A 26,849-nucleotide genomic window follows, 5' to 3' on the forward strand; every position below is an offset into this window, starting at 1 on the left:
AAACATTTGGAGAACAAAGGTTAGCTAACAAATTTGCACTCCTTTCATTTCCAGGGCTAGTCACCTGAGGTTCTAACTCCTCAGTTATCAACATAAAGGGTTAAACTAGGTGATTTAGACTCTCTTCCTGACCACATGACTCTGACAGGGACACTTGAATAAGCACAGTGCTCAGGCCTGAGAGTTCAAGGTGCCCTCTGCTGACCCAAAGAAGCCTGGCAGGGCCTGGGTGTGAGAAAACAAGAAACACCCCTGACCTCCCTCACCTCTCCTTCCTCCTCCTCCTGCTTCAGCCCCCGCCCACCACTAAGGCAGTGGAGCGTCCCTGGGCTCACCTGCTCCCCGGAGGGAGCGGACCCCATGAGGCAACTTTGAAAGTCTGGGTCTAGGAGCCCGGAACATGTGGCTTCATGCAAACTCAGCCCTTCGTTGACTAGGGATTTAATAACTGCTGAAAAATGCAGGCCTCCAGGGAGTCTTTTTTCTGGCTGCGACGTGCTGGTAACTAATGACCATCATTACAGTGCAGGCAGGAGGACATTAGCATTACTAAAGAGGCTGCAGAGCGGAGTTCGGGGTAGAGCTGGAAGGCACCAAGGGAAAAACCCTTCTTAAAGGCCAGCGTGGCACAGGCAGCCACAGGACCAGAGGAGGAGGCCCGGCCCGGCCCGGAGCCCTAACGTGTCCACCACTTTCCACCTGACCATGAATAAGCCATTTCTCCTAAACCTCCCCCGTCTGCCAACCTGGGAGAACTGAGCAAAGCAGAAGCAACATCGAAAAGCCAACACTGAATCAATGGTGGCTGAATCGGAACATCTTTTTGTTTTTTAAAGATACAGTAGGAGTTTTGGGTTTTTTTTTTATCCTTAGAGAGAGGGGAAGTCAGGGAGAAAGAGAGGGAGAGAAACACTGTTGTGCACGAGGTACATCGATTGGTTGCCTCTCGTATGCCCCCTACTGGGGACCTGGCCCACAACCCAGGCGTGTGCCCCGATGGGGAATCGAACTGACTACCTTTTGTTTTGCAGGCAGGCACTCAATCCACTGAGCCACACCAACCAGGGCTAGTAGGTGTTTTTAATTACGGTGCTCAAAAATGACTGATTTTAGGCTCAGCATTTAAAAATAAATGTTTTTAAGTAACAAAAATTAAACAAATAGTTTTTCAAAAAAAATTAAACAAATACATTGGATAACAGTTAACACATGGCAGTAAAAGCTATCTGGCTCCCCTTGGTACCACTCACTCAGAAGATCTGAGTTATGAACAAGCAGGACGATGCAACCTCTCACGCAATTACAGCCAGGGAAACCACAACAGGGGTGCTCCTGAAGGAGTCGGCCAAGTGTGTGTCCAAGTCTCTTACAGCTGCGGAGCGAAGGAGTTGGCCTGAACAGTCACATCCTCCGTGTGCTCATCACTGAGAGGCCTATACGTCTTCTCACCTACTGGTAACTTCTCCCATTCAGCCAGAGTCTCCAGACCATCTATGACCTTCCCAAATACTGGGTATTTCATGTCCAAAAGTGGCTGCTTCTTCTATCTTCTCTCTAGTACTTGATTTTCTCATCTTACGGCAATTTTCAGAATATTTACCTTAAAGGAGTCTTGCCACTTGGCATTGGCTTGTTAGGTTGTAATCCACAAGCGGCGGGAAGCGGCGGCCCACAGCTCCGGAGCCGTCTGGGCCTCCCCAGCGGCCCCAGCCCTCCTCTTTCCCTGAGTGGCAGGTGTGAGGGGAGCCTGACTCTGTTCTCTAATGACAGGATGCTCTTTCTTTCTTCTTCCCCCCCTTTTTTTTTTAAATTTTTATGCGTGTACTTGAGCCAAACTGATGACATATACTAGGAAACACAACCTCAAATGTTCCCAGGATACTCTTTCTACTCGGAGACAATGCTGGTCATCTCGTCAGAGGGGCTGCGTGTACTTACTCCTGGGCAGGCGGCGAAAAGGCGGCAGAGCTTACAAATCTCGCCTGTACCTTCTCTGCTGAACTGATGTGCGCACACGCATGACATAAGATGGAATGAGGGGTAAGAGAGCATCTAATTGGCTGGAATAAAGCTTACGCTCCTTTGGCACATGTTCTAAATAATCAGAACAAGTGACCTATGAACTCAGGATTCTCAAAAATATTAAGTACACAAGGCATGGCAATGTGGAATAGAAAGCAAGTAAATCAATTTTTTAAAAATTTATTCCAAAAGAATTAACTGCTTTCAAGTCGCCACAGACACAGGCGATGACTAAGGGAGAGCGTTTCATTTTTGTGAGCCTTTTCCCCTCTACTTGCTTCCCCCTGAGCCAAGACTTTCCCCCCCTTTGCACGAGGTCTACTGAGGACATCGTCTCTCATCAGCCACTAGCTTGGCACTGACACTCCTCTACGATCTCTGCATCTGAAGCCTGCCATTTCCAGGAATAAGGCAAACCATTCTGAAGGCAGCGAAATGTTTATGTGCTGAGAGTCATCACTAGTTTTATGTTGATGTACTTCCTCATAAGCCTACTTATGGGATTTCTTCAACTCCTCTCCAAACCCATGTTACTTCACGTGCTGCTCAGCTCTCACGTCCAGACTCCTCTCTGTTGCCTACGCTGTGCTAAAAGCCAGCCATGGCGCCAGACCAGCTCTATCAGAATCTACTGGGGACCTTGCCTCAGGTTAGTCTGGGACCCAGAAAGCTGTGTTTTTGACACAGACGCCCCGCGTGACTGCCGGGCTGGGAATGGCTGGCTGAGCCGCTGCGCCTGACAGGTGAGCCTCGAGGCACGCGCCCCGCAGAGGGCACTCACCACACCACTGGGAAGAGGATGGCCCCGCAGCACAGCAGGTCGACCAGGAACAGAGAGTCCTTCCACAGGCTGTACTCAGTTGTCCCCTCCTCAGTGGACTCGATGATGATGTAGGCCACGTTGGCAAGGACCTGCAGGACACGAGAAGTTGGTGCGTCCCCAGAGCAGGGGCAGATTCCCACAACAGCAGGGGCGACAGGGGTTAGACACTGGGGCCTGCAGGGCCTCCCTCTTTCTCCCACCAGGATGCAGTCTCTGAGCCCCGCTCCTGAACGTGTGGCTGCTCCGACCAGCAGACTACCGCGGGAGTGACGCCACGTGGTTTCCCAGGTCGGACAAAGGACACAGCCCAGGCCTGGCTCTCTCGAGGAACACCTCTGGGGTGCTGGGCCTTCTTGTAGTAAGCCTGGCTGCCCCGAAGTGGCCAGGATGGAGAGACCAGGCCGGGGGCAGGGGGTGTAGGCGGCGGGGGGAGGGAGTCCTGAGGAGTCGCAGCCGTGCCGCCCCACCTGACCCAGTCTCCCCGGCCCAGAGAAGAAAGTGGAGGCTTCAAGGAGACCCCAGTCCTGGCCACAGTCTGACTGTAACCACAGGAGACAGCAAGTCAGACCCACCCACTTCAGCTACTCCCGAATCCTGACCCACACAGGCCATGAGAGAAGAATAAACGGCTGTTGTTTTAAGTCACTAAGTTTAAGGGTGACCCGCGGCACAGCGACGGCTGACCCGGACACTTGGCTCGTCAGGCGCCCCAGGCCTCGGCTGCCTCACCCAGGCGCTGCGCTTTATGGCCTGTGTAGCCACGCTGCCCAGACTCCTCAGGTCCAAGGTCTCTCTCTGGGGGTACCTGGGCTCCTCAGCGACAGCCTCTCTCCCAAGTGCCACGCAATGCCATCAGAGACCAGGGCAGCAAGAATGGCCGACCTCAGCCCAGTGGCCGAGGAGCCTCATGGCTCCTCCCAGGACTAACTCCAGTCCAGGTCCTCTCTGCATGCGACCCAGCTCGGTGCCTCCCACGGAGGCGCGTGGCGCGTCTGCGCTGTGTTCTGCTCCCGTTCCCAAAGGTAAGGCTCCGCCTGTATGCTCAGCGCTGTCACTAGGCTCTAAGCAGGCTCTGGGCAGTTTGCCACTGGCTAAACTGAGATGGCCGCATTTGAACACCTGTGCTACTACTCAGCACAAGGGAAATGTCTCCGAGACGCTCTTCTGAAGCTACAATGGGTATGGATGCGAGATTCTAGTCCCACCTCCGTCCCCACAGGAAGGCCATGCTCCCCAATGCTCCACCTGACTTGTTGTCTGCAATGGTCGTCTTCTACACCTTAACAAAGCATGTGACTCCACTGTGCTCTTGCTGGAGGTCTCCAGCGTGGTTCCCGTCTACCTAGGACTTATCAGTGGACGCCTCACCACAGCCACACCTCACTTAGTACGCGTGCAGTCTCCCGCTGACCCCGGGCTGATGGGCTCCTCCACGGGCCCGGTCTGCCCTAAACACCTGCACCTGGGGCTCTGTGCGGGCACAGTGGAAAACAAAGGCTTTTAAAGCTTAAATTCACAACTGCATCTTGTCCTTAGTTTATATTCTTGACAAAAGAGACAAAATGTCCCGAGGTGCTGACGTGGAACAACATGCAATAATTTTTTTTTTTAAGATTTTACTTACTTATTTTTAGAGAGGGGAAAGGAGGGAGAAAGAGGGGGAGTAATGTCAGTGTGGTCGCCTCTCACACACCCCCTACTGGGGACCTGGCCTGCTACCCAGGCATGTGCCCTGACGGGAAATCGAACCAGCGACCCTTGGGTTCACAGGCTGGTGCTCAACCCACGGAGCCACACCAGCCAGGGCCACGATAACGTTCTTGAAACTCCCTTTTGTACACCTCTCGCTTCTTACTCAGAAATGTGCAGTGTTCCCCGTGGCCAAAAAGCAGCAGCCTGAATTTTTCAGGCTGCTGTTGAAGGTTCCCAGTCCAGTCCCTAGGTTAAGAACACGCAACTGCCTTGCATTTATTTCTTAGAGGCCCTGTTTCCTTGGAGAGACTTGCCTTGTGACCCTGGGTGTCACCCTTCCAGGGCACGCAAGCGGGGAGCTGGGGAGGCTGCGGCTATCATAACGCAGCTCAGGCCAGCGGAGAAGTTCACACGGAAGGGATGGCAACAGCTGCTGGGGGGAGAGGGACACAGGCAGCAGCGCGGCAAAGCGGGAAGAGGACCAGAACCATCACTCCGGGCTCTAGGTCTTGGCTGGCAAAGCGGCCCTGGCGGGCAGCCCTTGGCACCTCTGGTCACTGGACAGTGGCACCACACGTTTCTGCTACTACTCTTGGCCTCTGTCACCGTTCCCTCCTGAGCGCCTAGGCAAGGCCCATCCGCACACACTGCCTTCCACACCACTCGCATGTGGGTGCTTAGTCTTTCCTTGGAAACCTTCAGCAACCGCTCTGACCATTTGCCTGGCAGTAATGTGCACCCCATGTGACCGAAAGTGAAGCATTGCTAAAGCGCCCAGCCCCGGAGCTGAGTGGCTGCTCTGCATGCCTCGGGAGCTGTCCTTCCCCAGCCCTCAGCTGCCACGCACACACTGTGCTCCCAAATGAGCCCAGCGGATGAGAACAACTATCGCTGGACGCACTCGGGTGGAGCAGAGCGGCCGGGCATGCCAGCTGCGACCGCTGTGTCTGTGAGGGCGCTCTCCATCCCAGGGCGGCCCCCATGAGGCTGCTGTCTCTCACAAGACAAGCGTCCTCTCCTGAGGGGTCACAGTCTTGTAAGGCTGGCCTCAGCCCAGGGCCCCCGACACAGGAAGGGTTTCGTAAAGGTTTGCCCCTGAGGTCTGCTTGATATTCTACCTTGTGGAAACTCACTGGTGTCATTCACGGTTTTAAAATAACTGGTTAACAAAAATCACTATGAACTTGCGCTTCTTTGCAAAGGGGACTGACTACTTGGGTGCATGGCAAACATATGCAGAAAAGGTGGCGGCACCTTCCCCTAACTTGGCACAGCCTCTGCTCGCGGGCAGCGCTGGCGTCCACCTGCCGGTATAAAGACGACTGACGGTCAAACGCGTCCCAGCGTGATGACCTGCGGCCTCGGCCTGTCAGGACTCGGCAGCGGAGTCCCCGATGGCGGCTGCTGGGCTTTCTGGGTGGGCCGACCCCTCTTCCAACAGGCCTGGGCCGCTAAGCGCCAAGCCAGAACCAGAACCGGCAGGATGAGGGTCCCTTTACCTGGAGTGGGATGACAATCATGAAGATCTTTTTGTCTTTATCAGAGAGGATGTGCTTAATGAAAGCCCAGCCGGTGCCAATGAGCGCGATGGTGATGAACAGCAGGGCCCCTTTCAAACTGAAAAAGAAAACATGTCACACGCACAAGTGGGCCTCTTCATTCTCACCCTGCGAGGCAGAATCTGGGGCTCTCTCCACGATCGCCCAGGCTTACAAAAGGCAGGCGGCCAAATTCAGGAAGTTCACCTTAAGGGCCAGCACTTTCTCCCAGGCCCACAGAGTCAGCCATGCGCCCCACTACCTGAGCGGCCAGTCCCCACAAGGAGGCGACACCCCCAGGGCACGTCAACAGCCCTGAGTTCTCAAGTCTGGACAGCTGTCCCTATGCCACACACCTCTGGCATGGCCGGAACCCAGACAAGCTGCCACAGGAGGGCGGGGCCCATCCACTTGGGGCAGGTCTCTTCCTGCCACCGCTTCCCCAACATCTTGTCTGCCATGTCCCAGCACGAGTGCATCACGAGTCACCTCGCATACTTACAGGTGGGTGATGTAGTACACCACAGCCCAGCCCTCGATGGGAAAGCCCTGGGTGGAGATGTAGTGGTAGTCGATCTGCAATCAGACAACCGCACTTCAGTCAGGTCGATGACGGGCCTCCCGCCTCAATGCAGTCCAACAGGAAATGCCACCAGAGGACCCCAGGGTGGCGGGTATCTAATGACTCACTAGTCAGCTCATGATGAAGCATGGAAGTGCGCTAACAATGTCAGCTACCTTGGGAAACCTGACGCAGGTCTCAGTGTCCCTAACGTGCAGCCCCGACCCCGCTCCAGAGGCTGCTGATTCACCCTGGCCGATGGCTCCTTCAAATCTCTAAGGTTCAAATGCCACAGGTTCTTTTCAGTATCCAACCAAAAACTTTATCTTTCATACTTGGCTTATAAAAGTTAATTAGTCACCCAGTTTTAAAAAAGAAAAAAATCTATGTGGAATTACCCAGCTTAGAATACTATGTTTTCTTTAAAAAAAAAAAACCCTGTAAATTTAGAGCTGCTTGAAGCCACTACCTCATTTGAATTAGAGGGGCCAGTTTCAGTAGTGCACCTAAAATGCTTCCTGGCAGAACTCACAAAGGTGATACTAATTTCTTATATATCTTTCATTTGATCATAAATGACTACCTAGATAGTAAAGTGACTCAAGGATCCTATCATTCATTATCTTTATGGTTCCTGAAAAAAAATCTTTAACTCTGATCCAAATAAGAAATTATCCAAGCCCTGGCCCTCTAGCTCAGTTGGTGGGAGCATCGTCAGGATACCTCAAGGTTGTGGGTTTGATTCCTGGTCAGGGCACATACAGGAAGCAACCAATAAGTGAGTGCGTAAATAAGTGAGACAACAAACTGATGCTTCTCCCTCTCTTTCCCTTCCTCTTTTTCAAAAATCAATAAATAAAAATTTTAAAAAAATTATCCAAATAACTGTCACTTCTTGAAACTGTAACTGGATATATTGTCACTTTCTCCGGGACAACATTCTGAAGTGCAGGAAGAGAGCGTGCGTCCAGAGACGGCCCCGGTCGGCGCCACGCAGGCCGACACACGGGGAGCCTGCGCTCTCACGCCCACAGGCAGGCCCCGTCAGTTCACATCAGGACTCAGCACTCAAAGCTTCAGTTCAGTTTTACGCCTCAATCTGCAAAATGTCAATTCTCTCTTAAATAAGTACACTACCACTGAACTTCAAATCAAAGGGGAACACGAGGGAATGTTTGCGGAAAAAATGGAGTCCTGGAGACACTTCAGCAGGTGGTGCTCTGATCTCAAGAAATGACCAAAACCAGCTAAACAAACAGTGTTTCAGGAGAGCTCTGGGCCTGTAGCCACTACCAGAAGGTGTCTTCCACCCGGGGTCGGGAGGCTGCGAGGTCTTCCGCCCATGACCGTTCATGGAAACGGCATCCTTTCATCTTCTTCCACGGGCCTACCCCTGTTCCCTGAACTGCTTTTTCCTGATTGCATAGGCATTGCACAAGGTTTCATAAATGGCCCCCCAACACTGATACGTACTGCGTGGAACACCAAAGAAAGAGACTTGGTGAAAGGAAGGGCCGCCATCAACCAGTGAATTTTAAATACATCGTTCCTATAAAAACAGAACGAAAGGCATGAAAGAACTGTTCCATTCTCCCAAAGGACAGCCAAAGCTCCAGGCGTCAGACTTATTTACATGGAGGCAGTAAACAGAATCTAAGCAAACCACAAATGTGAAGCCTTTTTTAAAAAGCAGACTTTGTAGTAGAAAAGGCCTTGAAGGGAGTCCTGGAGTCGCCTCCACCATCAAGTCCACGCTGGGGATGGAACTGAGTCATGCACTAAGGCATGATTGATTCTGGGTCCTGTAACATGCAAACCTGAACAGGCTCCCTCCCTGGAAACCACCCAGAAAGGCCACAGAAGTGTGAGGTGGTTGGATCTATGGCCGCATGAAACCCCCAGGACAGCAGAGGTGAGCAGGCTCAGCGGAAGGGGGAGTGTGGAGCCCAGGACAGGCGGTGTGAGGCCAGGGGGAAGCCCTCCCCTTCACGGCTGGAACCTGACAAACACAGCAGGCTAGGGGATGGCGCACTCACTCAGGCAAATGTCCACCTTGGGGCCGCTGGGCGTTGAACTCCTCTACCCGCTGCCACCTCCCCCAGCACGTCCCTCAATAGAGTGCACAAGACCATTATGGAGAAAAGGGTAGGGCTCTATTTTAAGTTCACAAAGACCTGGATGGGAGCCATAGAGGAAACTCACACGCTCAGATATCAAGACACTCTGCAAAGCCAGAGCAGTAAAAAACTGTGGACGGTGCAGCGTCAGACAGATAAATCAACAGGACAGGTATTATTACTGTGTGAAAAATGGTAACAGCAATATCTAGAGATAAGTACAGGTTAAATAAATTAAAAGTACATGCAACATCAATAAACATTACTAAAGAGAGCAGAAATATCCACAAACATGTATCAAACACATTTGAGCAGCTGGGAAGGGATAAGAGACGGCTAGGAAAGGAAGGGAACCGAAGGAGCGGGCCTTGGGAGAATGGTGGGGAGGGTGTGTCCTGAACGGACACTCGCTCAGTTTCCGGAATGATTTCCTCCCTGGCAACTTCCTGTCCCGGTGCCCAACCACTTGCAGTCAAAAAAAAAGGAAGCCAAGGCCAGAATCGTCACTACTGAACAGCAATGAGATTTACTCACAGGGCAAAACTGCCCACTGTCCCGAGCGGGGCTCGCTCACACACCCCAGCAACCTCCACCTGCAGTCCCGGTTAGAACCTCCCCACGGGGCCGAGAGCTGACGGAGAGAACACGGGCTCCCAAGCCACACTGAACTGGCTCGGACACTGGTCTACCCTGAGGACCTTCGTCTCTCTAAACCTCAGTAACCTCCCTGAAAATGGGGCAACACCTATCCACCTTAAGGAGCTGTCGGAAGGTCTGCTGAAATAACAACCTCGAGCGCCTGACTCAAAAACAACCAGCTGCCAGAGTTCCTCCACTTGCCTAGACGCTGCTGCCCAAGCTCCGGGGCCCAGGGGCCCACGAGAGAAGACAGCACGGAGTGCACAGGAGCCACCCACGCGTGGCAAGGAGGCCTGGGGTCCAGCCACAGCGTGAGCTGACTCTGGCCACCGCACTCCCCGCCCTCCCCTCCCAGGGCCCCAGTAAACTGGGGCCAAGGCCTCTCAATTCCTTCCAGCCGAAGGGGCCGTGAGCAGCAGTCACGCGCCACGTCCTCTCCCCAACTTGAACTCCCAGCGTCTCGCACCGGCCGTGGGACTGGCAGGGAAGCACAAGGACGGGGCGGAGGGCTCGGTGCGCGCTGTGCGCGCACACTACACTTCAACAGGGCGTGTAAAACATGGTGTAGGTCGGCCTCATGGAACTGCAGGACTGAAACTGCTGCCACAGCTTTTATGGTAGAAGTGAGCCAGTGGCAGTGACTGCTGTGCCACCAAAGGGAAAGTAAAACACCCCTGAACACCTGGCTGGCATGTGCCCCGTAGCTGCACAGCACCCCGAAGTGCGAGCCCTCTGCTACACGCACACCTGAGGTGCCCAGACTCCCAGAGGAAGCCAGGACAACGGTCACCGTCCCAGCTCTGTAGCCCAGGAAGAGGGCTTAGCACAAAGCAAGGCTCCCAGGCGGTAACCGTCAGCCTTCAAACTCGGAATCGGGCCTCAGACTCCTAGTTTGTACTTTTCTAATAAAGGCAAAAGCAAAACTTTCTTTTAAAACAAAGAAAGCCATTTTACGTCCTAAATTTGTAGGATTCTTTTTTTTTTCTTATTAATGGCTACCGGTTCATCTAGTGCAAGCACGATTATGTAGAGTCCCTCACAGGTAAACAAAAAGCTCTTTCCGCCCGATGGGTGCAAAGGATATTACAACAAACAGGAGCCAGCCACTGCTCCCTGGCTGAGCACGCCCACTGCCACACCGGCCACTAGAGAGGAAGACGTATCAACTTCTGCCCAACGCTCCGGACGAAGAGGTGTTTGGGATTCTTAATTATTATATACATTTAAATCAATCCATCTTACAGTATCGTATTCACATACCATCATTTATTTCGTTTATGAGCCTTATCCTACAACAATTACTTTACACTGTCCTTTAACTGACAACTTGTGAGGGAGGAGAGACAATTCAGCACTCGCTCTACATATATGCAGTTGGTCCCCTCAAGAGCCAAGTACAGGAAGTGAAAGCCACAGGGGCCTCAGCAGAAAGGCCACCAGCAGGCAGAGGGGCTCTGAAGAGGCTGCCTTCCGCGCTGAGCTCCGGAAGGCCAGCAGCTCTGCCAGCCCAGCCCTGAGCGGGGCCGTGTGCGCGAGTCCAAGGCAGGCACTCACACTCTCACCCAGGCAGCGGGCCGCTGTCGCTCGCCGCCTCTCACGAACAAGGAGCCCCCGGCTGGGCCCACTGCTCACTCGGAGTCCTGCACTGTGGTCTCTTCGCTACAGAAACACCAAGGTTGTACATTTCATTTTGCCTGTACATTACTGAGATATCTGGGTTTGCCTTTTAAACAAAGCAATGGGAAGTGAGCAAACACCAAGGCATGCAAAGCGCCTGCCCAGTCTCCCTGTGTTTCAGGGAAGATGCCCTGTGAAGGGAACAAGATGGCTGGTGCCCATGCCTCCCGGGGTAGAAGCTAGCGAAGGGTGACAGCTGGCAAATCCCAGCACCCTCAGAGTTGAAGTGCTCAAGGTAGCAGTACTTTACCGTCGTTTTCGAAGGATGTGGATCCAGATGGTCCCAGAAAGGAAAAAGAAAAAGGCCATAGAAATGTATAATTTAGGGAGAGGAATTTCTCCGGCTGAGAGGTAGCTGTCAGGATTCTTCTCTATGATCTCAATCTGAAACCGACAGGAAGTTAATTTTTACTTTCCAGGAACACATCATTCCATATTCAGCAATTTTTAATCTTAGCTACCTGACTTAAGTGTAAGAAATGAGTACCAGCAGATTAACAGGCACATTCTTTGTGCTTGGGCTGAATGCACACACATCCTAAATGCTTTCTATTTTCTTGTTTATGAATCCCCTTCTGAAGTACCTGCCCACTGGCCACAGCTTTCTTTCACTTTGCTTAAGGGTTCTTAAAACCCATTCTTACAGAGAAATAAATGTCTCCCATTTTACATAGCTCACAAAGCTAACGTGGAACAGTCTCCATACGGTACTCACATCAAGGCTGAATGAAAACTTGTCATTAGGCTGTGTTTTAAGCCCAGGGCATTTATGGAAATAAAGACTGTAGAGGCCCTCTTGGTCATTGGTGCTGATGTTAAAGGAAAACTGAAAGTGAAGAAGAAAAAAATTAAAGGGTACCCAAATCCTCAGCTAAATTTTTAAGTCTTAGAAAGGAATCACGAACATTATTATGAAAAGATAGACTACTTAAAAAAATCAAATTCTCTCAGAGCAGTTTACACGCATATTCTCTTCTTCTATGACTCTCTCCCAATGTTTAGTTATAGCAACTTTCAAGCTGTCAGAAAAGTTGACAGAATTATATAGTGACTACTGACATATCCAATACCTAGATTCCACAATGAACATTTCACTATCCTTGCTCTACCACACATCTCTCCATCAGGGATGGGTTTTCGCAGAAGTCTACAGAGATAACCTTAGATGGAATTATCTAGTTCGAGGCAACACATTATTTTGTTCTTTAGGTTAAAAATACTCTTGAAAAAGGAGGTTCATTTGATACTTGACAAGGTAAACAACCAATATTCCCTCATTAAAATGTACACTTGTGATTATAAAAGACAGTAACAGATGCTACATTTTCTATATTCAGACATTTTCCTGTTTTTCATATATTTTATGTGTTCAAATGAAGTTTAATGTAAGTCAAAAAACATTATACATATTAGATTACAGAATTGACTCTTTGGTCTATTCTAGAGAACATTTTATTATAAGCCTAAAATATGTTGTTTAGGGCTATGTATGAGGTCTGTCTGGAAGGTATCCAGCCATGTAATATGAAAAATAGAGACATTTATGGAAGAAGATACAAGATACAAGAAACACTGTACATAGGCCAATGAGCCCTCAGTCCCCTTCAAAGTGGGCACCTTGCAACCTCACACAGCTCTCCCAATCACCATCAGCTGCCCTGTCCTATCTTCCTGAATCTCATCAGTGATCTGAAATCTCTTCCCTTTCAAGTGATTTTTAGTTTTGGGAAAAGCCAGAAGTTGCAGGGCACCAAATCTGGGCTCTAGGGGTCTGAGTCACCTGAGCGATCTGATGTTTCACCAAAAAACTCTGCAGAAGACATGATGCACAAGCAGGTGAATTGTTATGATGAAGCTGCCCATAGTTGAAGCTTCCTGAATCACCCGAGTAGTTTCCGAGGATGAAGCTTAAGGCAAAATTTGATGCAGACTTGTTGCTCTACTCACCCCATCATTTAGAATGTGACAGGCACACAGTACATGCTCACTCAACGGCATCTACTGCCCCTCCCCAATGACTAGTACAGTGAAGCTGTCATTGTTCACACATGCACATTCCAGTCCACTCTCCTTGGCTGCCAGGTTATATCTATGTCACGCAAACCCTTCTCATCATATTAACAATGGCTGGACTTTTTCCAGACAGACCTCATATACAGATGGTAAACTATAAAAGAAGGCAAGGCTTCAATTCTACCATTCTTCACAGTCAGGATTAGTCTAGAGCTGGGAAGGGATGTGGGAGACATACACTGGTTTATGGGGTGCTAGCCCTGTTCCGTCTCTTGTGGCAGATGATGATTAAAATGTTACTACTTGTAACTGTTTGTATTCAACACAGGTACTAACACTCTCTGTATATATACTATACCTTATAATTTAAAAGGGTGGGAGGTTGCGGGGTGGGGGGGAAGAGCCTTCTGACAAGATGAAAATAAAAGGCCAAGAATATTCAAGTTGAAATTATTAATCTCTTAAGCCAAACTCATCCTTTTAAACATGAGACATGTATTTTAGTCCACACAAGGTAGCCAGAAAAATAAACTGTTTCTAAATATATTAGTAACTTTTAGTTCTCAGAGTAAGACTCATAAGAAGTTTCTAAATACTAAATACTAAAACAAAACAAAACCAAAAAAATCAATGAAATCACTAAGGAGATAAGAGTAGGCACCTGATCCTTAAAGAGAAAATAAAAACAAAAATAAAGCAACAATGTCAATGTTAGAGCTGAAATAAGCTCTGACAGCCCCTTTCCTGCGCTGGGGGGATGAACGATCCCCCCGGGTTCTGTGGGCGGAGCAGAAAGGCGCAGCGCGACTGTACTGTCCAACAGGGAGGACCCTGGGCAGCAGAGCAGCGAGGAGCACACAGACCCCTGTCCCAGGAGGGGAGGCCAGACAAAGGCAGGCTGTCCCGGCACTGCCTGCCTCATGCCTCCCAAGGCCCCTCCGACCAATCAGTACACATGCTGCTCTCCCCGGACGCCCGGACACGAAGCGCTGTACCTGACAAGCGTAGATACCTTATAATGCTTTTCTTTTGTAATTATTTTTTTAAAAGGCTTTTAAAAAATAACATTCAAAACACTTATTTTATTAACAAGCATTTTAAAGTGAGGGAAAAAAGAGAGAAAAAGTACCTTTTGTATTTTCTTAAGGAGGTAGTAAAGCAAAGTGGTTAAACACATGGGCCTTGGAGTCAGAAAAACCTGGGTTTGAATCCTCCCCTTAGGCAAGTTACTTAACCTCTCTGAGACTCAGTTTCCTCATCTGTAAAAGGGGAATAATAACAGCACCTACTTCATAGAGTTGTTGGAAGGATAAACTGAGATACGATAACATGTAAGCACTTTGCACAATGCCTGGCGTTCTCTCACTCACCTCCATCATTACTGATGGAGAGCCTACCACGGGCCAGGTCCAAGGTTACCAACTTCATACACATCAGTAGTAAAGCAGAAAAAACTCCGTGCCCTTTGGTGACCTTCTAAAGGGCGAGGCTGATGATAAGCATAATAAATTAGAACAGTTACACACGCTGGAAACGAGAAGTGCTAGGGGCAAAGAACAGACTGGGGAGGGCGAAGGGGAGCGGGCTGCATAAAACACGGAGACTGGAGGACGCTTTGTTGAGAAGTGAGGTTTGCGCAAAGGAGAAGGAAATCAATTATTAGGATTCTGAGGGACAAGCATTCCTCCCAGTGGGTACCATTAAAGCTGAGTCTAAGGCATGATCGTTCCTAGGAGCAGCAAGGTGGCCCGTGTACCTGGAGCACAGCAAGCAAGGGGGTGGGCCGAGACTCAGGGGCTGAGGACAAATGACAGTGGCCGGGCCACATGGGCTCGCAGACCCGTGGGAGGGCTTGGGCTTTCGCTCTGACACAGATGGAAGCTGCTGAGGGTTCAGAGCAGGCGGCTGCCCCACAAGCTGTCAGCTGGCTATTAATACCAAAAGCCTAGTGGCTTAAAGGACATATAACAATTGTTCCATAGGCAAAAGAAACCATGGTGAGAGAAATCCGAACAGCAGACGCAGGGTGGGGGCGACTTCCCGAGGTGATAGAAGTCGAGGGAACCGTGACAGAGCAGGGGTTACACGGGGGCATGCATTTGTCCAAACTGTTCGCACTGTACACTCAAGATCTGTGCATTTCACTTGAAGCAAATCATACACCAATTAATGAAAACTGGTTAGACAAGAGGCAGTAATCTTTACAAATTAATAATAAAAGTTTTTGTATAGTGCTTTACAGAGCACTTTTATGTTTTAAAAATGGTCCGCCTAACAACCCCAGGAGACAGGTCCCAACATTTTTCATGTTTAGATGAGTAAAGAGCGTGATTCAGAAGTGAAGTGAGTGGTCCAAGGCCACCGGCCAATAAGTGAGCACTGGGACCCCGTCCAGCGTCCTACCGTAGGCACAGGCTGCAACGCTGTCACACACACTCCTGTGCAGCCAATAATGGTGACAGCTGAGTAGGTCACTTGAGGCCTGAGTCTCAGTGAACTCATCAAATTTACAGCATCACCCTAAATGATCGCCAATGGCCCTGTCAGGCACGCAGTGCCGTGCTTCCGGGGCACTCGGAATGGCAGGCAGTGCAGGGTTGGTGCGGCGGCGTTGTGGGGACAGCCAGGCTGGACTGGGTCGGAATCTGGGCCTCGTCACTTATATTGGACATTCGTGTAGTTATTTATTCTCAAAGGCATATGATTTGATACATGGTGAGTGATAATATCCACCTTGTGAGCTGTTAGAGAGCTATTGCATTTAAGTGACAGACATACAGCATGCCTAAATTACCCCTAAATTCAAAATTCCTTTAAAAATTCACCTTTTACATGGTAGAGATAAATTCTACAGAGCTTTACTCAAAGAAGATACATACCTGAAATGAAACTGCCCCATCTTTATTAAGAACAGAAAAAGATTTCTCTTCCATCACCTAAAAAGACATTAACAACCTGTTTTAGGACACTGGCAGAAAAAGTAAGCTAATAAAAATAAATATTTAAAAGTTCCCTGAGCCCTGGCTGGTGTGGCTCAGTGGATTGAGTGCTGGCCTGTAAACCAAAAGGTCACTGGTTCAATTCCCAGTCAGGGCACATGCCTGGGTTGCAGGCCAGGTCCCCTCTGGGGAGCATGTGAGAAGCCACCGATTAATGTGTCTCTCCCTGTCTTTCTCTCCTCTTTCCCCTCTCTCTGAAAATAAATAAAATCTTTAAAAAAATTTCCTGAAAATAAAATCTGCCATTCTTTCAAGATGTTTGCAATCCCCCTTCACAGTGAATGTTAATTCTTCTTCACCCACTTCCTTTACTCAGCTGCCTGGACTCCACTCCCGATTTCAAATGATCAACTCATTGCCATTGGTACAATGTGTGAAGTAATGAAAAGAGAGAACTACTGACGTGTGCAACAACATACACAAATGAAAAATAATTATGCTGAATGAAAGAAGACACAAAAGACCACGCACTGCACATCAATCTGCATACAGTTTTATAAAAGCAATCTACAGTGACAGATCAGTGGTTGCTTGGGAACAGGAGCAGGACCAAGGAGCAGGAGGAACTTTCGGGGGGATGAACATGTTCACTATCTTGACTGTGGTGGTACCTTCACAGGTGTGTATGTAAGACAAAATTTATCAAGTTGCCATTTTATTTTTTTAGATTTTATTTATTTATTTAATTAATCTTTAGAGAGAGAGAGGAAGGGATGGAGAAAGAGAGGGAGAGAAACATCAATGTGAGAGAGAATAATGGATCGATCAGTTGCCTCTTGTACGTGCCCTGCCTGGGGACCAAACCTGCAAACCAGGCACGTGCCCTGACTGGGATTCAAACTGGCAACCTTTCACTCTGTGGGACAACACCCAACCAACTGAGCCACACTGGTCAGGGCTCATACTGCCATTTTACAGATAGCAGTCCCCCTTCATTTGCAGGGGTACATTCCAAGACCCCCAGTGGATGCCTGAAACTGCAAACAGTACCAAACCCTATATAAACTATGTTTAAGTTTTTTTCAAACACCCATACCTATGTATGATAATGTTTAATTTATAAATTAGGCAGTTTCACAGATAGATTTGTTTTTTTACTTTTCTTTTAATTTTTAAAGATTTTATTTATTTACTTTTACAGAGAGGAGAAGAGAGAGAGAAAGAGAAGGAAACATCAATGAGTGGTCGCCTTTCGTGCACCCCCTACTGAGGACCTGGCCCGCAACTGAGGCATGTGCCCTGACCAGGAATTGAACTGGTGACCCTCTGGTTTACAGGCTGGCACTGAGTCCGCTGAGCCACACCAACCCAGGCAGAAGATCTGTTCTTACTATAGACCGTAGCAACCTCTCTATGAGTTCTTTTCTTTCCTTATTAAGTTGAGAATGTTCACCTTTTCGCGCCAAGGAAGCCCCCCTCTGGTGTGTCCAAGTTGCCAGCATCACTACTCTGCACTCTGGGGCCGCCACTAAGTAAAACAAGGGGGACTGGACCACAGCACTGCGATACTGCGACAGTCAACCTCACAACCGAGGGGACCACTGAGCGACTGTGGGCGGGGAGCAGCATACACAGCTGGCTCTTTAATGTCTAGGGTCCTACCCTCTCTGCTCCCAAACACATCCCTTTCACTCCAAGTAGGCCAGCGCCTAGCACCTGTCACGCTCATTTCCCCTTCCAGCCTTTGCTTACGACAGTCTTTGTGCCCTTCCTTCCCTTACTCATTCAAGTCGACCGCACTTCAGGCCCTGGGGATTCTCCAGGGAGCTCACTCCCCGCTCTGCTCACCATCGCATAAGGCCTATTGAACTCAACACTCGATTTTACTCTAAAGTAGTGTCACTGTGTCAACTTCTTATCCCCAAACAGAAGAGCACTCCCTGTAGAAAGGGCAGCTCCCTGTGGGTTAGGAATGTGCACGTGTGTGTGCCTGTGTACATGTATGCATAAAAACACATTCATCTACGCACACACATACACACACATTCGGGAAGCGGAGCGCAAGCGGAGGGATTCTTACCTTTGAATTCTCTGTGCTTCTTTTAGACCTTCCATCCTCTAGAAGCAGAAATATTGAAAGGCGTTACTGTAGGATTCAGCTCATGTGTATATTACATTATTACTTTACGAGACTCTCGCTTATCTAATATCAAATAATTCAAACAACAAAGGTGAAACCATATGCTATCTTATGGATGGCCATCTCTTTATTTTTTAAAGATTGACTTACTTATTTTTAGAGAGATGGGAAGGGAAGGAGGAAGAGAGGGAGAGAAACATTGATGTGAGAGAGATATGTGACCGGTTGCCTCTTGCATGCCCCCAACCGGGGACCTGGCCTGCAACCCAGGCCTGTGCCCTGACTGGGCATTAAACCAGTGACCTTTCGGTTGATAAGCCAGTGCTCAATCCACTGAGCCACTCCAAACAAGTCATGGATAGCTTATCTGTTTAGATCCCAAAATAATTCTTGAGCTGCAAAAGCAGCAAACCAAAATTTATTATGTTATTAATAAGATCTGAAAAACAATAATATTCAGTACCAACAGGGAACTCATCCCTAAATAATCTAGCATTACGTTGTTGCCAGGGATGCCTTGTGGAATGAACTTTCCTGATTTTCTAAGTAATTACGTTTGAAAACAGATCACTGTTTAAATATACGTGACATTTGTTTACACACATGGAAAAATTAACAAATAATATTAGCAGAATGCACACATTTTTTTCTACAGCAAGAAGCGTTAGGGTTGTTACTGCCTTCTTTCATGGGGCACAGAGGGCACGTGGTCCTTGTTTTTACTTAAGATGCCCTTCGTGAGGACAACAGGATCTAAAACTCCCTGCAGGAAGGCAGAGTGTCAGAAGAGAAAGAAGAAAAAGACTACTCCTCGGCCAGGAAACGGTTCCTGGGCCCGAGGAACGTGGGCGGGGAGATGGTGCACAGCCCCTCCACGACACACCGCCACACAAATACAAGTACAAACACGGTGTTTCTCTGTGTCCTTTAACTTGAGTTAGAGTTTTGACAAACTAGAAAAATGTGTAAATTATACAATAAATATGAAATTATCTTTAAAGAACTCATATAGATTATTAGACAAACCTGACAGCTAATAAAAGAGGTGATAAATATAAATTGGTTAATCAACATATGGAGAAAAAATAGAGCCTAGTAATAATAGTGAATACAAAAACAAGAATACCTTTTTTTGCCTTTCACTTTAGCATTAAAACACACACGCACGCACACAAATAACCAGTGCTGGCTGGGTCACGGTGGTATGGGCGCTATTCCCACAGACTTTCTGATAGGAGTATATAAATTCACACAACTCATTGGGAAAGGAACTGAAAATATGTATCAATATCCTCAAAATATTCAGATCCTTTGAACCAGATATTCCAGTTCTGAAAATCCCTACTAAAAAAGTTCTATATATGAAAAAAGTTCTAGGAACAAATAGGTCTAATACAGTATTTATAAGCATCAAAATGAAAATATGTCTCCTTAAAGGGAAAGGATGAGCAAATTACATTATCCATTTAACAGGATACCTGATAAGTACAAAATATCTTAAGTGAACAAGATGCTTAAAACAGTAAACGTGACTATAAATTTTAAAAATCAAATGTTCTAGACTTAAGAAACAAGCTTAGATAGAAGCATCCATTCCTACAATTTTACCACTGGCAGTAAGGAGAAATGATTGCTCTTTTACTACCTTCTCCATATTTTCCACATTTTTCTTTAATGATCACACCTTTTAGCATAAAATAATGCTGAGATCATGTTTGTTTTTCCTTGGGGACATAAAAGGACCAACAAAGCCGGGCAGTGAAGAAACCACTGGTTTCCGCCGGGTGTTTACCTTGCTTTTTCTCAGTCCCTCCTTCTGCCAACACGGGGCTCGCGCCAGCCTCCTGGCTCTGGCCAAGGGCTCTCTCATCCTTGCCGAAGATGATCCTCGGTAACTGGGTCCCAGCTTCTGGTGGAGATTTTAATTTCACCCTATATTCAAATAAGATGGAAGGGAAAAAGTTCAAAGTGATGCTACGGCCAGTTAAGTGGGATGCGTCAGGCACCGCTGCGAGCTCCAGATCCGCCGTCTCACACAGGCAGCCCTGTGGTGTCAAGTCCACCTCACGGGGCTGACGGGGGGCTCGGGAAGGCTGGAGACCTTGCCCAGAAGCAGTCGGCTAGTAAGGAGCTGGGCAAGGACCCAGGCATCTCACTCGAGGGCTCAGATTCTCGGCAACCACGCAATTTTGATGTAAATACTTCCCCACTAAGTTATCTGTGGTGCGTTCAACAAACTAGTGTACAAGGGAAAGGGAACAAACCAAAACAATAAAATCTTAAAGCGAAGTGTAGGGGAACATGTGAGGGGCAGTGGGAATGATCAGCAGCCTGCCTGCAGTGCATGTCCTCCCTCCTCCTTCCTCAACAGGCTCCACTTTTGTTTGCCCTGCCCCGCACACACCGGCGGCCTGTGAGTTTCCGAGCTCGGGTGGACAGGCGACCTGAGCCGGCACAATCAAGCTGAAAGGAAGCACTTCCAGCCCTGCCTGGGGAGAAACCTTCCTGTCCTTCCCTTAGCACGATGCATGAAAGCCCTCTCTTTTCTGCACACACCACCCTGCTCCATGCTGTTCTGCCTTCGTGCGGAAGGGCCCGGCGCCAGGCATGCTGTTCCCCTTCTCCGGCACGGGTGCAGCCTACTCACAGCGAGGCAGGCCGGGCCAGCAGCTACCGGAAGCCCCGCCCCCGTCCCGCAGCTTGTCAAGCTGCCTGCCCCACTTCCCTCCTCTGTGGTGACCCCCGGGGTGGCTGTTCTGTCTCCTTCGTCTTGTTTTTCGTCTCCAGCACTCCGCACGGTATTTGGCAAATGGTGGGCACTCAATGTGTGTTAGCTCAACGACCACAGTCCCCTGACTTCACTCCAGGACTGAACTGAAGGAATATTAGGATTACTTACTCACTTCTGGAGATGTTTAGGATTAGAAGGGGGACAGAGACGGACTGTTTCTTTAAAATACAGTAGTCCACATCTTCATCCTAAGAAAGGAGGACCCAATCATCCATCACCTTATTCGTTCACACTAGAGCAAGAAAAAGTTTTCGAGAACAAGGCAAACGAGTGGCCCAGCCTCCATCGCAAACAGCGCAACTGTGTGCGACTTGATGCCTGGAGGTCAAAGCAGCCCCCACCTCAAGGGAACAGCAGGACAGAAGCAGAGCGTCCCTGCCCAGGGACCTGAGCTCCAGGGAAGGGAGTGAGCGGGTCCCCATTTAGTGCTCACCATATAGGAAGAAAATCCATCACTCTTTGTGCGGTCCAGGCTGAATCCGATCTGGGAGGGACGAGAGGGCAGAGATGAGCGCCCACACGGTGCCTGGCCGCCGTTTCCCCTTCCCCCCGGCGGAGGAAAGGCTCTCTGGGCCTGGCCTCCTCGCCGTGTTCTTGGCATTCACTTTATAAGAAGGATCACTAATTACTAAAATTATTCAAGAATTACCACTTAAGGGTCAGAAATAAAACGATCTGCTGTCTGCTCACAAGTTTTATTTTCTCCACATCCCAGTGCTGCTTGTTTCAGTACAGGGCAGCGCTGCCACCTAAGCAACAGGAGAGGGCGAAGCCCGGGGCCCTGGAAAGGCACTTACAGTGACATCCTTGTCAGTGGCTCCTTCGGGCTCCCTCACTGAAAGGCTGCTGACATTGACTGTCATGTACCCGTCCTTGAAGAACCCGAAGGTGTTCAGGTGGACCCTGTGCCTCACGTCGTCCTGAAAAGATTTGTGGTGGTGGAATTAGTAATATGAAGAAGTTGATCACTTAGCCTATCCATTTGCCTGAAAAACTACAGTATCTACTTTCCTGCTAGCTAACCAACGTTTCCATACACTTAGTAACATACACAGCTGTAGTACTTTACCCTGTTTCAAAAGCTGAAGATGACTCATCAGAAATTCATAAGCTATCAACAGTTTTGACATAATAGATGTAATTCATTCTGATGCATTTGTAACGGTTCAGACTCAATGGTCAGTTGGAATGTGAAGCCAGGGTAGGAGGAGCAATGCTTTAGTCATCCTCACATCCTTCCTGCTAGTACAAGGCCTGGCATCCAGCAGGCACTCAAAAACATGCCCAGAGAGGAGGGGAGTAGCTGAGACTGCTCTGAGAATACGCTCATTTACATAAACCTTCTTAGGAGTTGTGCGTAACTGGATTCTCCCCTGTAGGACCTATAATTCATTTATTTAACAGATTCATTTGCATATCATGGGTTTCAGGAAACAAAGCCTCGTGCAAAGGGAATGCCAGACACTAGCCGGGTGGAGACAGGATCTTTGGGACACAGGATAATCCTGAGGTTTGTTGAAAATGAACCACATGGGCCAATGCCTATCACACCTGCTTGAAACTGTCTCAAAGGGGTGATTCTAATCCCAACTAAGTTAGTACATTTCTTAAAGATTTATTTATTTTTTTGGGGGGTGGAGGGAGGGATAAAGAGAAGGAGAGAAACATCGAGCGGTTGTTTCTCATCTGTGCCCTGGCTGGGGACCGAACCCACAACCCAGACATGTGCTGTGCCCTGACCTGGAATCGAACCAGTGACCTTTGTTTGGCTTTGTGGTATGATGCCCAAGCAACTGAGCCACACAGGTCAGGGTGAAGTTAATAAATTTTAAGGCTGATAAAGGCTAGCTGGAACTTTAAGCAAACATAGTCAGGAGGGTCTACAGAAGGAGCTAGGAGTTATACAGACATTCTCACACCCTAGTAATCACGAGAATCCTACAGGAAGAACTCTATGCCTATAATAAAGCTCTGTAATTCCCCTTCCCTTCACTTCCTTTTCCCTTCTATAAATACCCCTCCATCTTGGCACACCGGCCCGAGTGTGCATACGGCTTGCCATGTCTGCATCTACTGGGGGGCAACCCTTTCTGGTGACAAAACACCTAGTGAGTTGAGGCTCTGACCAGTGAGCCATACCTGTCAGGGCCGTACTTTCTTGACAGATTTGAGAAACTATTAGGGTCCCATCTTTTTGACTGGTGCCGGCTCAATCCAAAAGCCCTTCCTTATTCCTAATTCTGATGCTCTGAGTTTTGGTCTTTCAAAGCATCAGGCAAATGGCCTCTGGACTGGTAACAGTATGAGCAGATACTTCTAAAGTTGAGGTCCACAAAGAAAGTCACAAGTTTCATGTTGAGAACTACTTGCCTAACTCAGAACACCTTCAGTTAGTTTACAATAAACTAACAGTAGTAAGTAGCTCCTAAATGCAAGGCACTATGTTAAGCTCTTTTCTAAAACTTACATTTGGTTCTTCCTCAAATTTGCATAGTCATTTTTGCTAGTGCTTTTGTTTCTTGCCCATATTTTTAAATTCCATCCTTTTCCTCTTTTGATTTTAAATATAGTTTTTTGTTTTTGTGGGTTTTTTTTAACACCATACTAGACACCCTGGGGCCTGATTCCATTCTTCGTCATCTCTGCTGCCGTTCCCAGCAGGCTGTGTCTTCGCGTGACTGGTCGTTACTCGTTTCTAGATGTGGATCCCCTGGACACTAGAGGCAGGCTAACTGCAAACACCAAAGGCCCAGGAGGAAAGGCCATGGAGCCGACCTTAGGCAGAAAAATAAACTGTCCTTTCCCCCACCACACAGGCGGCTAAAACATGTATCTGAGGGCCGCTGTACTTCCAGGCTCACTCTTCCATTCAAGGCGCAGAGCCCTCTGACAGTCCCATATCCTGGGCTGACGAGGGGCCTGGGGCTTTGGCTCCTGCTCCCCCTTACCAGCTGTTCTAACTCCAAGGCTCTAAGGTCCAAGTTTCTGCTATGCTTCAGGGCAGCCCTGGCTTGTGTTCTTTCACCCACTGAGTTCCAGCTCCTTCTCAACACCAGTTTTTGGGTTTGGGTTTTGTTTTTTGTTTTTTTGCCCTTGGGAATTTCCCTTATTTTCCTAGGAGCCCAGCTATGCATTTAAAGCATGTTGGCCAGATTTCCACTTCCTGGTGGGATGGAGCAGCTTGCAGCGAACCAGCACTGCCAGGGAGAAGGAGAAAAGCCAGCTAAGATAATAGAAGTCATCTGCTAGGAGACCTTAGGGAGCTGCTAGAGAAAAAACCCAGGAAAGCTAAGGCTCCCAGCCTTTCTCAGGACTGTGAGAGAGATTAACCGCTGCTGCAAATGATTTGAGTGACTATTTTCTCAATTCTCCCAAAGGTGTTACCTGGCTACTACCATCCCAGATGCACAGAAATTAATTCCACTCCTGGATAGGTGCTGTAGGACATGTGAAAAATAATATAACTGGAGCCACTTAAAAATGGCATCAGAGCTGTCACCCCAGAGGAGCTGCCTTGCCGGTGTCACCCCTCAAATGTCCGGATGTTAAAACCAGGCAGACTAACCTTTGGGCCAGGCCTAGGGCAGCACTGTCTTCTAACCAGCTATCTGCGCAGGTAATGAGATCGGGACTACCAGGCTGAAGGTTTAAAACTTCCTTTGGAAGGAGCATCCCTACGTTAGCTTACCTTCACCTACAGAAATCCTTTCTTTTGTTGGTGTAATGGTTCCCCTTCCCTTTGTCAAATACCCCTTGCCTTCCCCTCCTAATTGGAATGCTATTTGGGTTTCTGCCTGAACCAGTGCTTCCTGAAGAGCTGTTCTTTTAGATCTCAAATAAATGCTACTGCCTTTCACTTTGGCCTTTATTTTTAGGTTAAAAGCTATTAGGGTTTAATCCTTTGGCAGAATCCACAGATGAGAAGGGCCACAGAGAAAGAAAGGAAAATTAACAAATTCCTGCCACGGGCAACACTGTGGATCACTCTCACATACAGACAATCTGCTAAGCAAAACAAGCCATCTTTTTTTTTTTTTTAATTTTTTTTACTTACGTTTAGAGAGAGAGGAAGAGAGGAAGAAAGAGAGGGAGAGAAACATCAGTGTGTGCTTGCCTCTCAAAAGCACCCCCTACTGGGTACCTGGCACACAACCCAGGCATGTGCCCTGACTGGGAATCAAACCAGCGGCCCTCTGGTTTGCAAGCTGGCATTCAATCCACTGAGGCACACCAGCCAGGGCAATTTTTTTCTTAAATTTTTATTTATTGATTTTAGATAAAGAGAGGAAAGGAAGCAGGGGAGGGAGGAAGAGAGAGAGAAACCTCTTTGATGCTTATATGCGCCCTGACTGGGGACCAAACCCACAACCTTGGCATATAGGGATGACGCTATAACCAATTGAGCTACTTGGCCAGGGTTTTCCTCACTTTTCTTCATCATTTCATTTAATAATACAATGTCATTAAAAACACATCTCTGAGGCGTTTCTGAACAACCATAAGCACCACGACTCTGCACTTGCACCACTTACCAAGAACTGACTCGTGTGCCAAGGCCACTCTTATGATACCTAATCCTCACTTGGCTCAGAGCAGAATCCCCACGAGAGGGATAAACACGAAATTCGGGGGAAAATGCCTCTCAAGGCTATGCAGACTGATGCTCCCCCTCCCAGGAGCACGCCCTTGCCTTCCCCTTTACCCTCTTCACCCCCGACAGGCATGCACGTCCTAAACTCTAAGGGTTTCCACAAGACTTGCAACTGGGGAGCAGTGAGCAGCAGCGCATCCCAGGCTCACCCCGAACCTGTCACCAAGGCCCCCTTCTCTCTGACTCCCCAGTGAGCCAGAGCAGCTCCCTAGGCTCATGTCTTCCTTCTAACATTTCCAGAGAGCCAAAGCAGGCACAGCTTCTCTCTCTCCTGTTGCTTCTTCTGTCCTAAGTCCTTCCTGGTTTCACTGCCCCCAGCTTTAATAAATGTACTCTCAAAAAAAAAAAAAAAAAAAGACTTATGCAAACCATACGTGGTAAAGCAGGGATTTCAACACAGACCTGCTGTGAAAGCCATTTCCACACTACTGCCCCATAATATGAAAAAGTATTCATGATATAATATTAAATGCAAATGGTATAACCTAGAAGAAATGGGTAAATTCCTAGAAACATACAACTTACCAAGACCGAATCATGAGGAAATTAGAAAACCTGAGCAGGCCAAAAATGAGTATAGAGATTAAATGAGTGATCTAACAGTGAAGGAAAAAGTAACACCAATTCTTCTCAAACTCTTCCAAAAAACTGAAGAGGAGGGAACACTTCCAAGCTCATTTTACAAGGCCAGCATTATCCTGATATCAAAGCCAAAGAAGGACACTGTAAGAAAATTATAGGCCAATCTCTGATGAACAAAAATGAAAAAATGCTGAACAAAATACTTGTAAACTGAATTCAACAGCACATCAAAAGGATCATACACCACGATCAAATGGGATTTATTCCCGAGATGCAAGGATGGTTCAACATATGTAAATCAATAAATGTGATAAACCACATTAACAAAATGAAGGGGAAAATCCTATGATCATCTCAGTAAATGCAGAAAAATCACTTGACAAAATACCACATCATTTCATGATCAGGACTCTCAATAATATTGAGAGTTAGGCACAGAAGTCATGCACCTCAGCATAACACAGGCCGTACGTGACACGCCCACAGCTGACACACAACAGCGAAAAGCCGAAAGCTTCCCCTCCAAGATCAGCTACAAGTCAGGTGTCCACTCTCACCGCCCCTGTCCAGCACAGCAGTGGAAGTAATTAGGCAAGAAAAAGAAATAAGAGGCATCAAAACGAAAGGGGAAGAAGCAAAACTGTCTCTGTTTGGAGATGACAT

At 48.2% G+C, this 26,849-nt stretch overlaps 1 protein-coding gene across 1 annotated transcript in view; it reads right to left on the minus strand.

The window, feature by feature from the left end:
* GPR107 (G protein-coupled receptor 107) overlaps positions 1 to 26,849 on the minus strand; it is a 57,636-nt gene that overhangs the window by 19,384 nt on the left and 11,403 nt on the right. Inside the window, exons 2-13 of the mRNA XM_054584227.1 lie at positions 21,751 to 21,873; positions 21,387 to 21,437; positions 21,062 to 21,141; positions 19,955 to 20,094; positions 18,103 to 18,140; positions 15,963 to 16,019; positions 11,786 to 11,896; positions 11,321 to 11,454; positions 8,111 to 8,186; positions 6,578 to 6,651; positions 6,037 to 6,154; positions 2,804 to 2,934 (exon numbers count right to left, since the gene is read on the minus strand). Coding sequence (XP_054440202.1) covers positions 2,804 to 2,934; positions 6,037 to 6,154; positions 6,578 to 6,651; positions 8,111 to 8,186; positions 11,321 to 11,454; positions 11,786 to 11,896; positions 15,963 to 16,019; positions 18,103 to 18,140; positions 19,955 to 20,094; positions 21,062 to 21,141; positions 21,387 to 21,437; positions 21,751 to 21,873 — 1,133 coding nt within the window. The remainder of the gene's footprint in view (positions 1 to 2,803; positions 2,935 to 6,036; positions 6,155 to 6,577; positions 6,652 to 8,110; positions 8,187 to 11,320; positions 11,455 to 11,785; positions 11,897 to 15,962; positions 16,020 to 18,102; positions 18,141 to 19,954; positions 20,095 to 21,061; positions 21,142 to 21,386; positions 21,438 to 21,750; positions 21,874 to 26,849) is intronic.

Source organism: Pteronotus mesoamericanus, unplaced genomic scaffold (genome assembly GCF_021234165.1).
Source record: "Pteronotus mesoamericanus isolate MK-2021 breed Mesoamerican mustached bat unplaced genomic scaffold, CSHL_Meso_final contig_78, whole genome shotgun sequence".
In the NCBI taxonomy this organism is placed as follows: domain Eukaryota; kingdom Metazoa; phylum Chordata; class Mammalia; order Chiroptera; family Mormoopidae; genus Pteronotus; species Pteronotus mesoamericanus.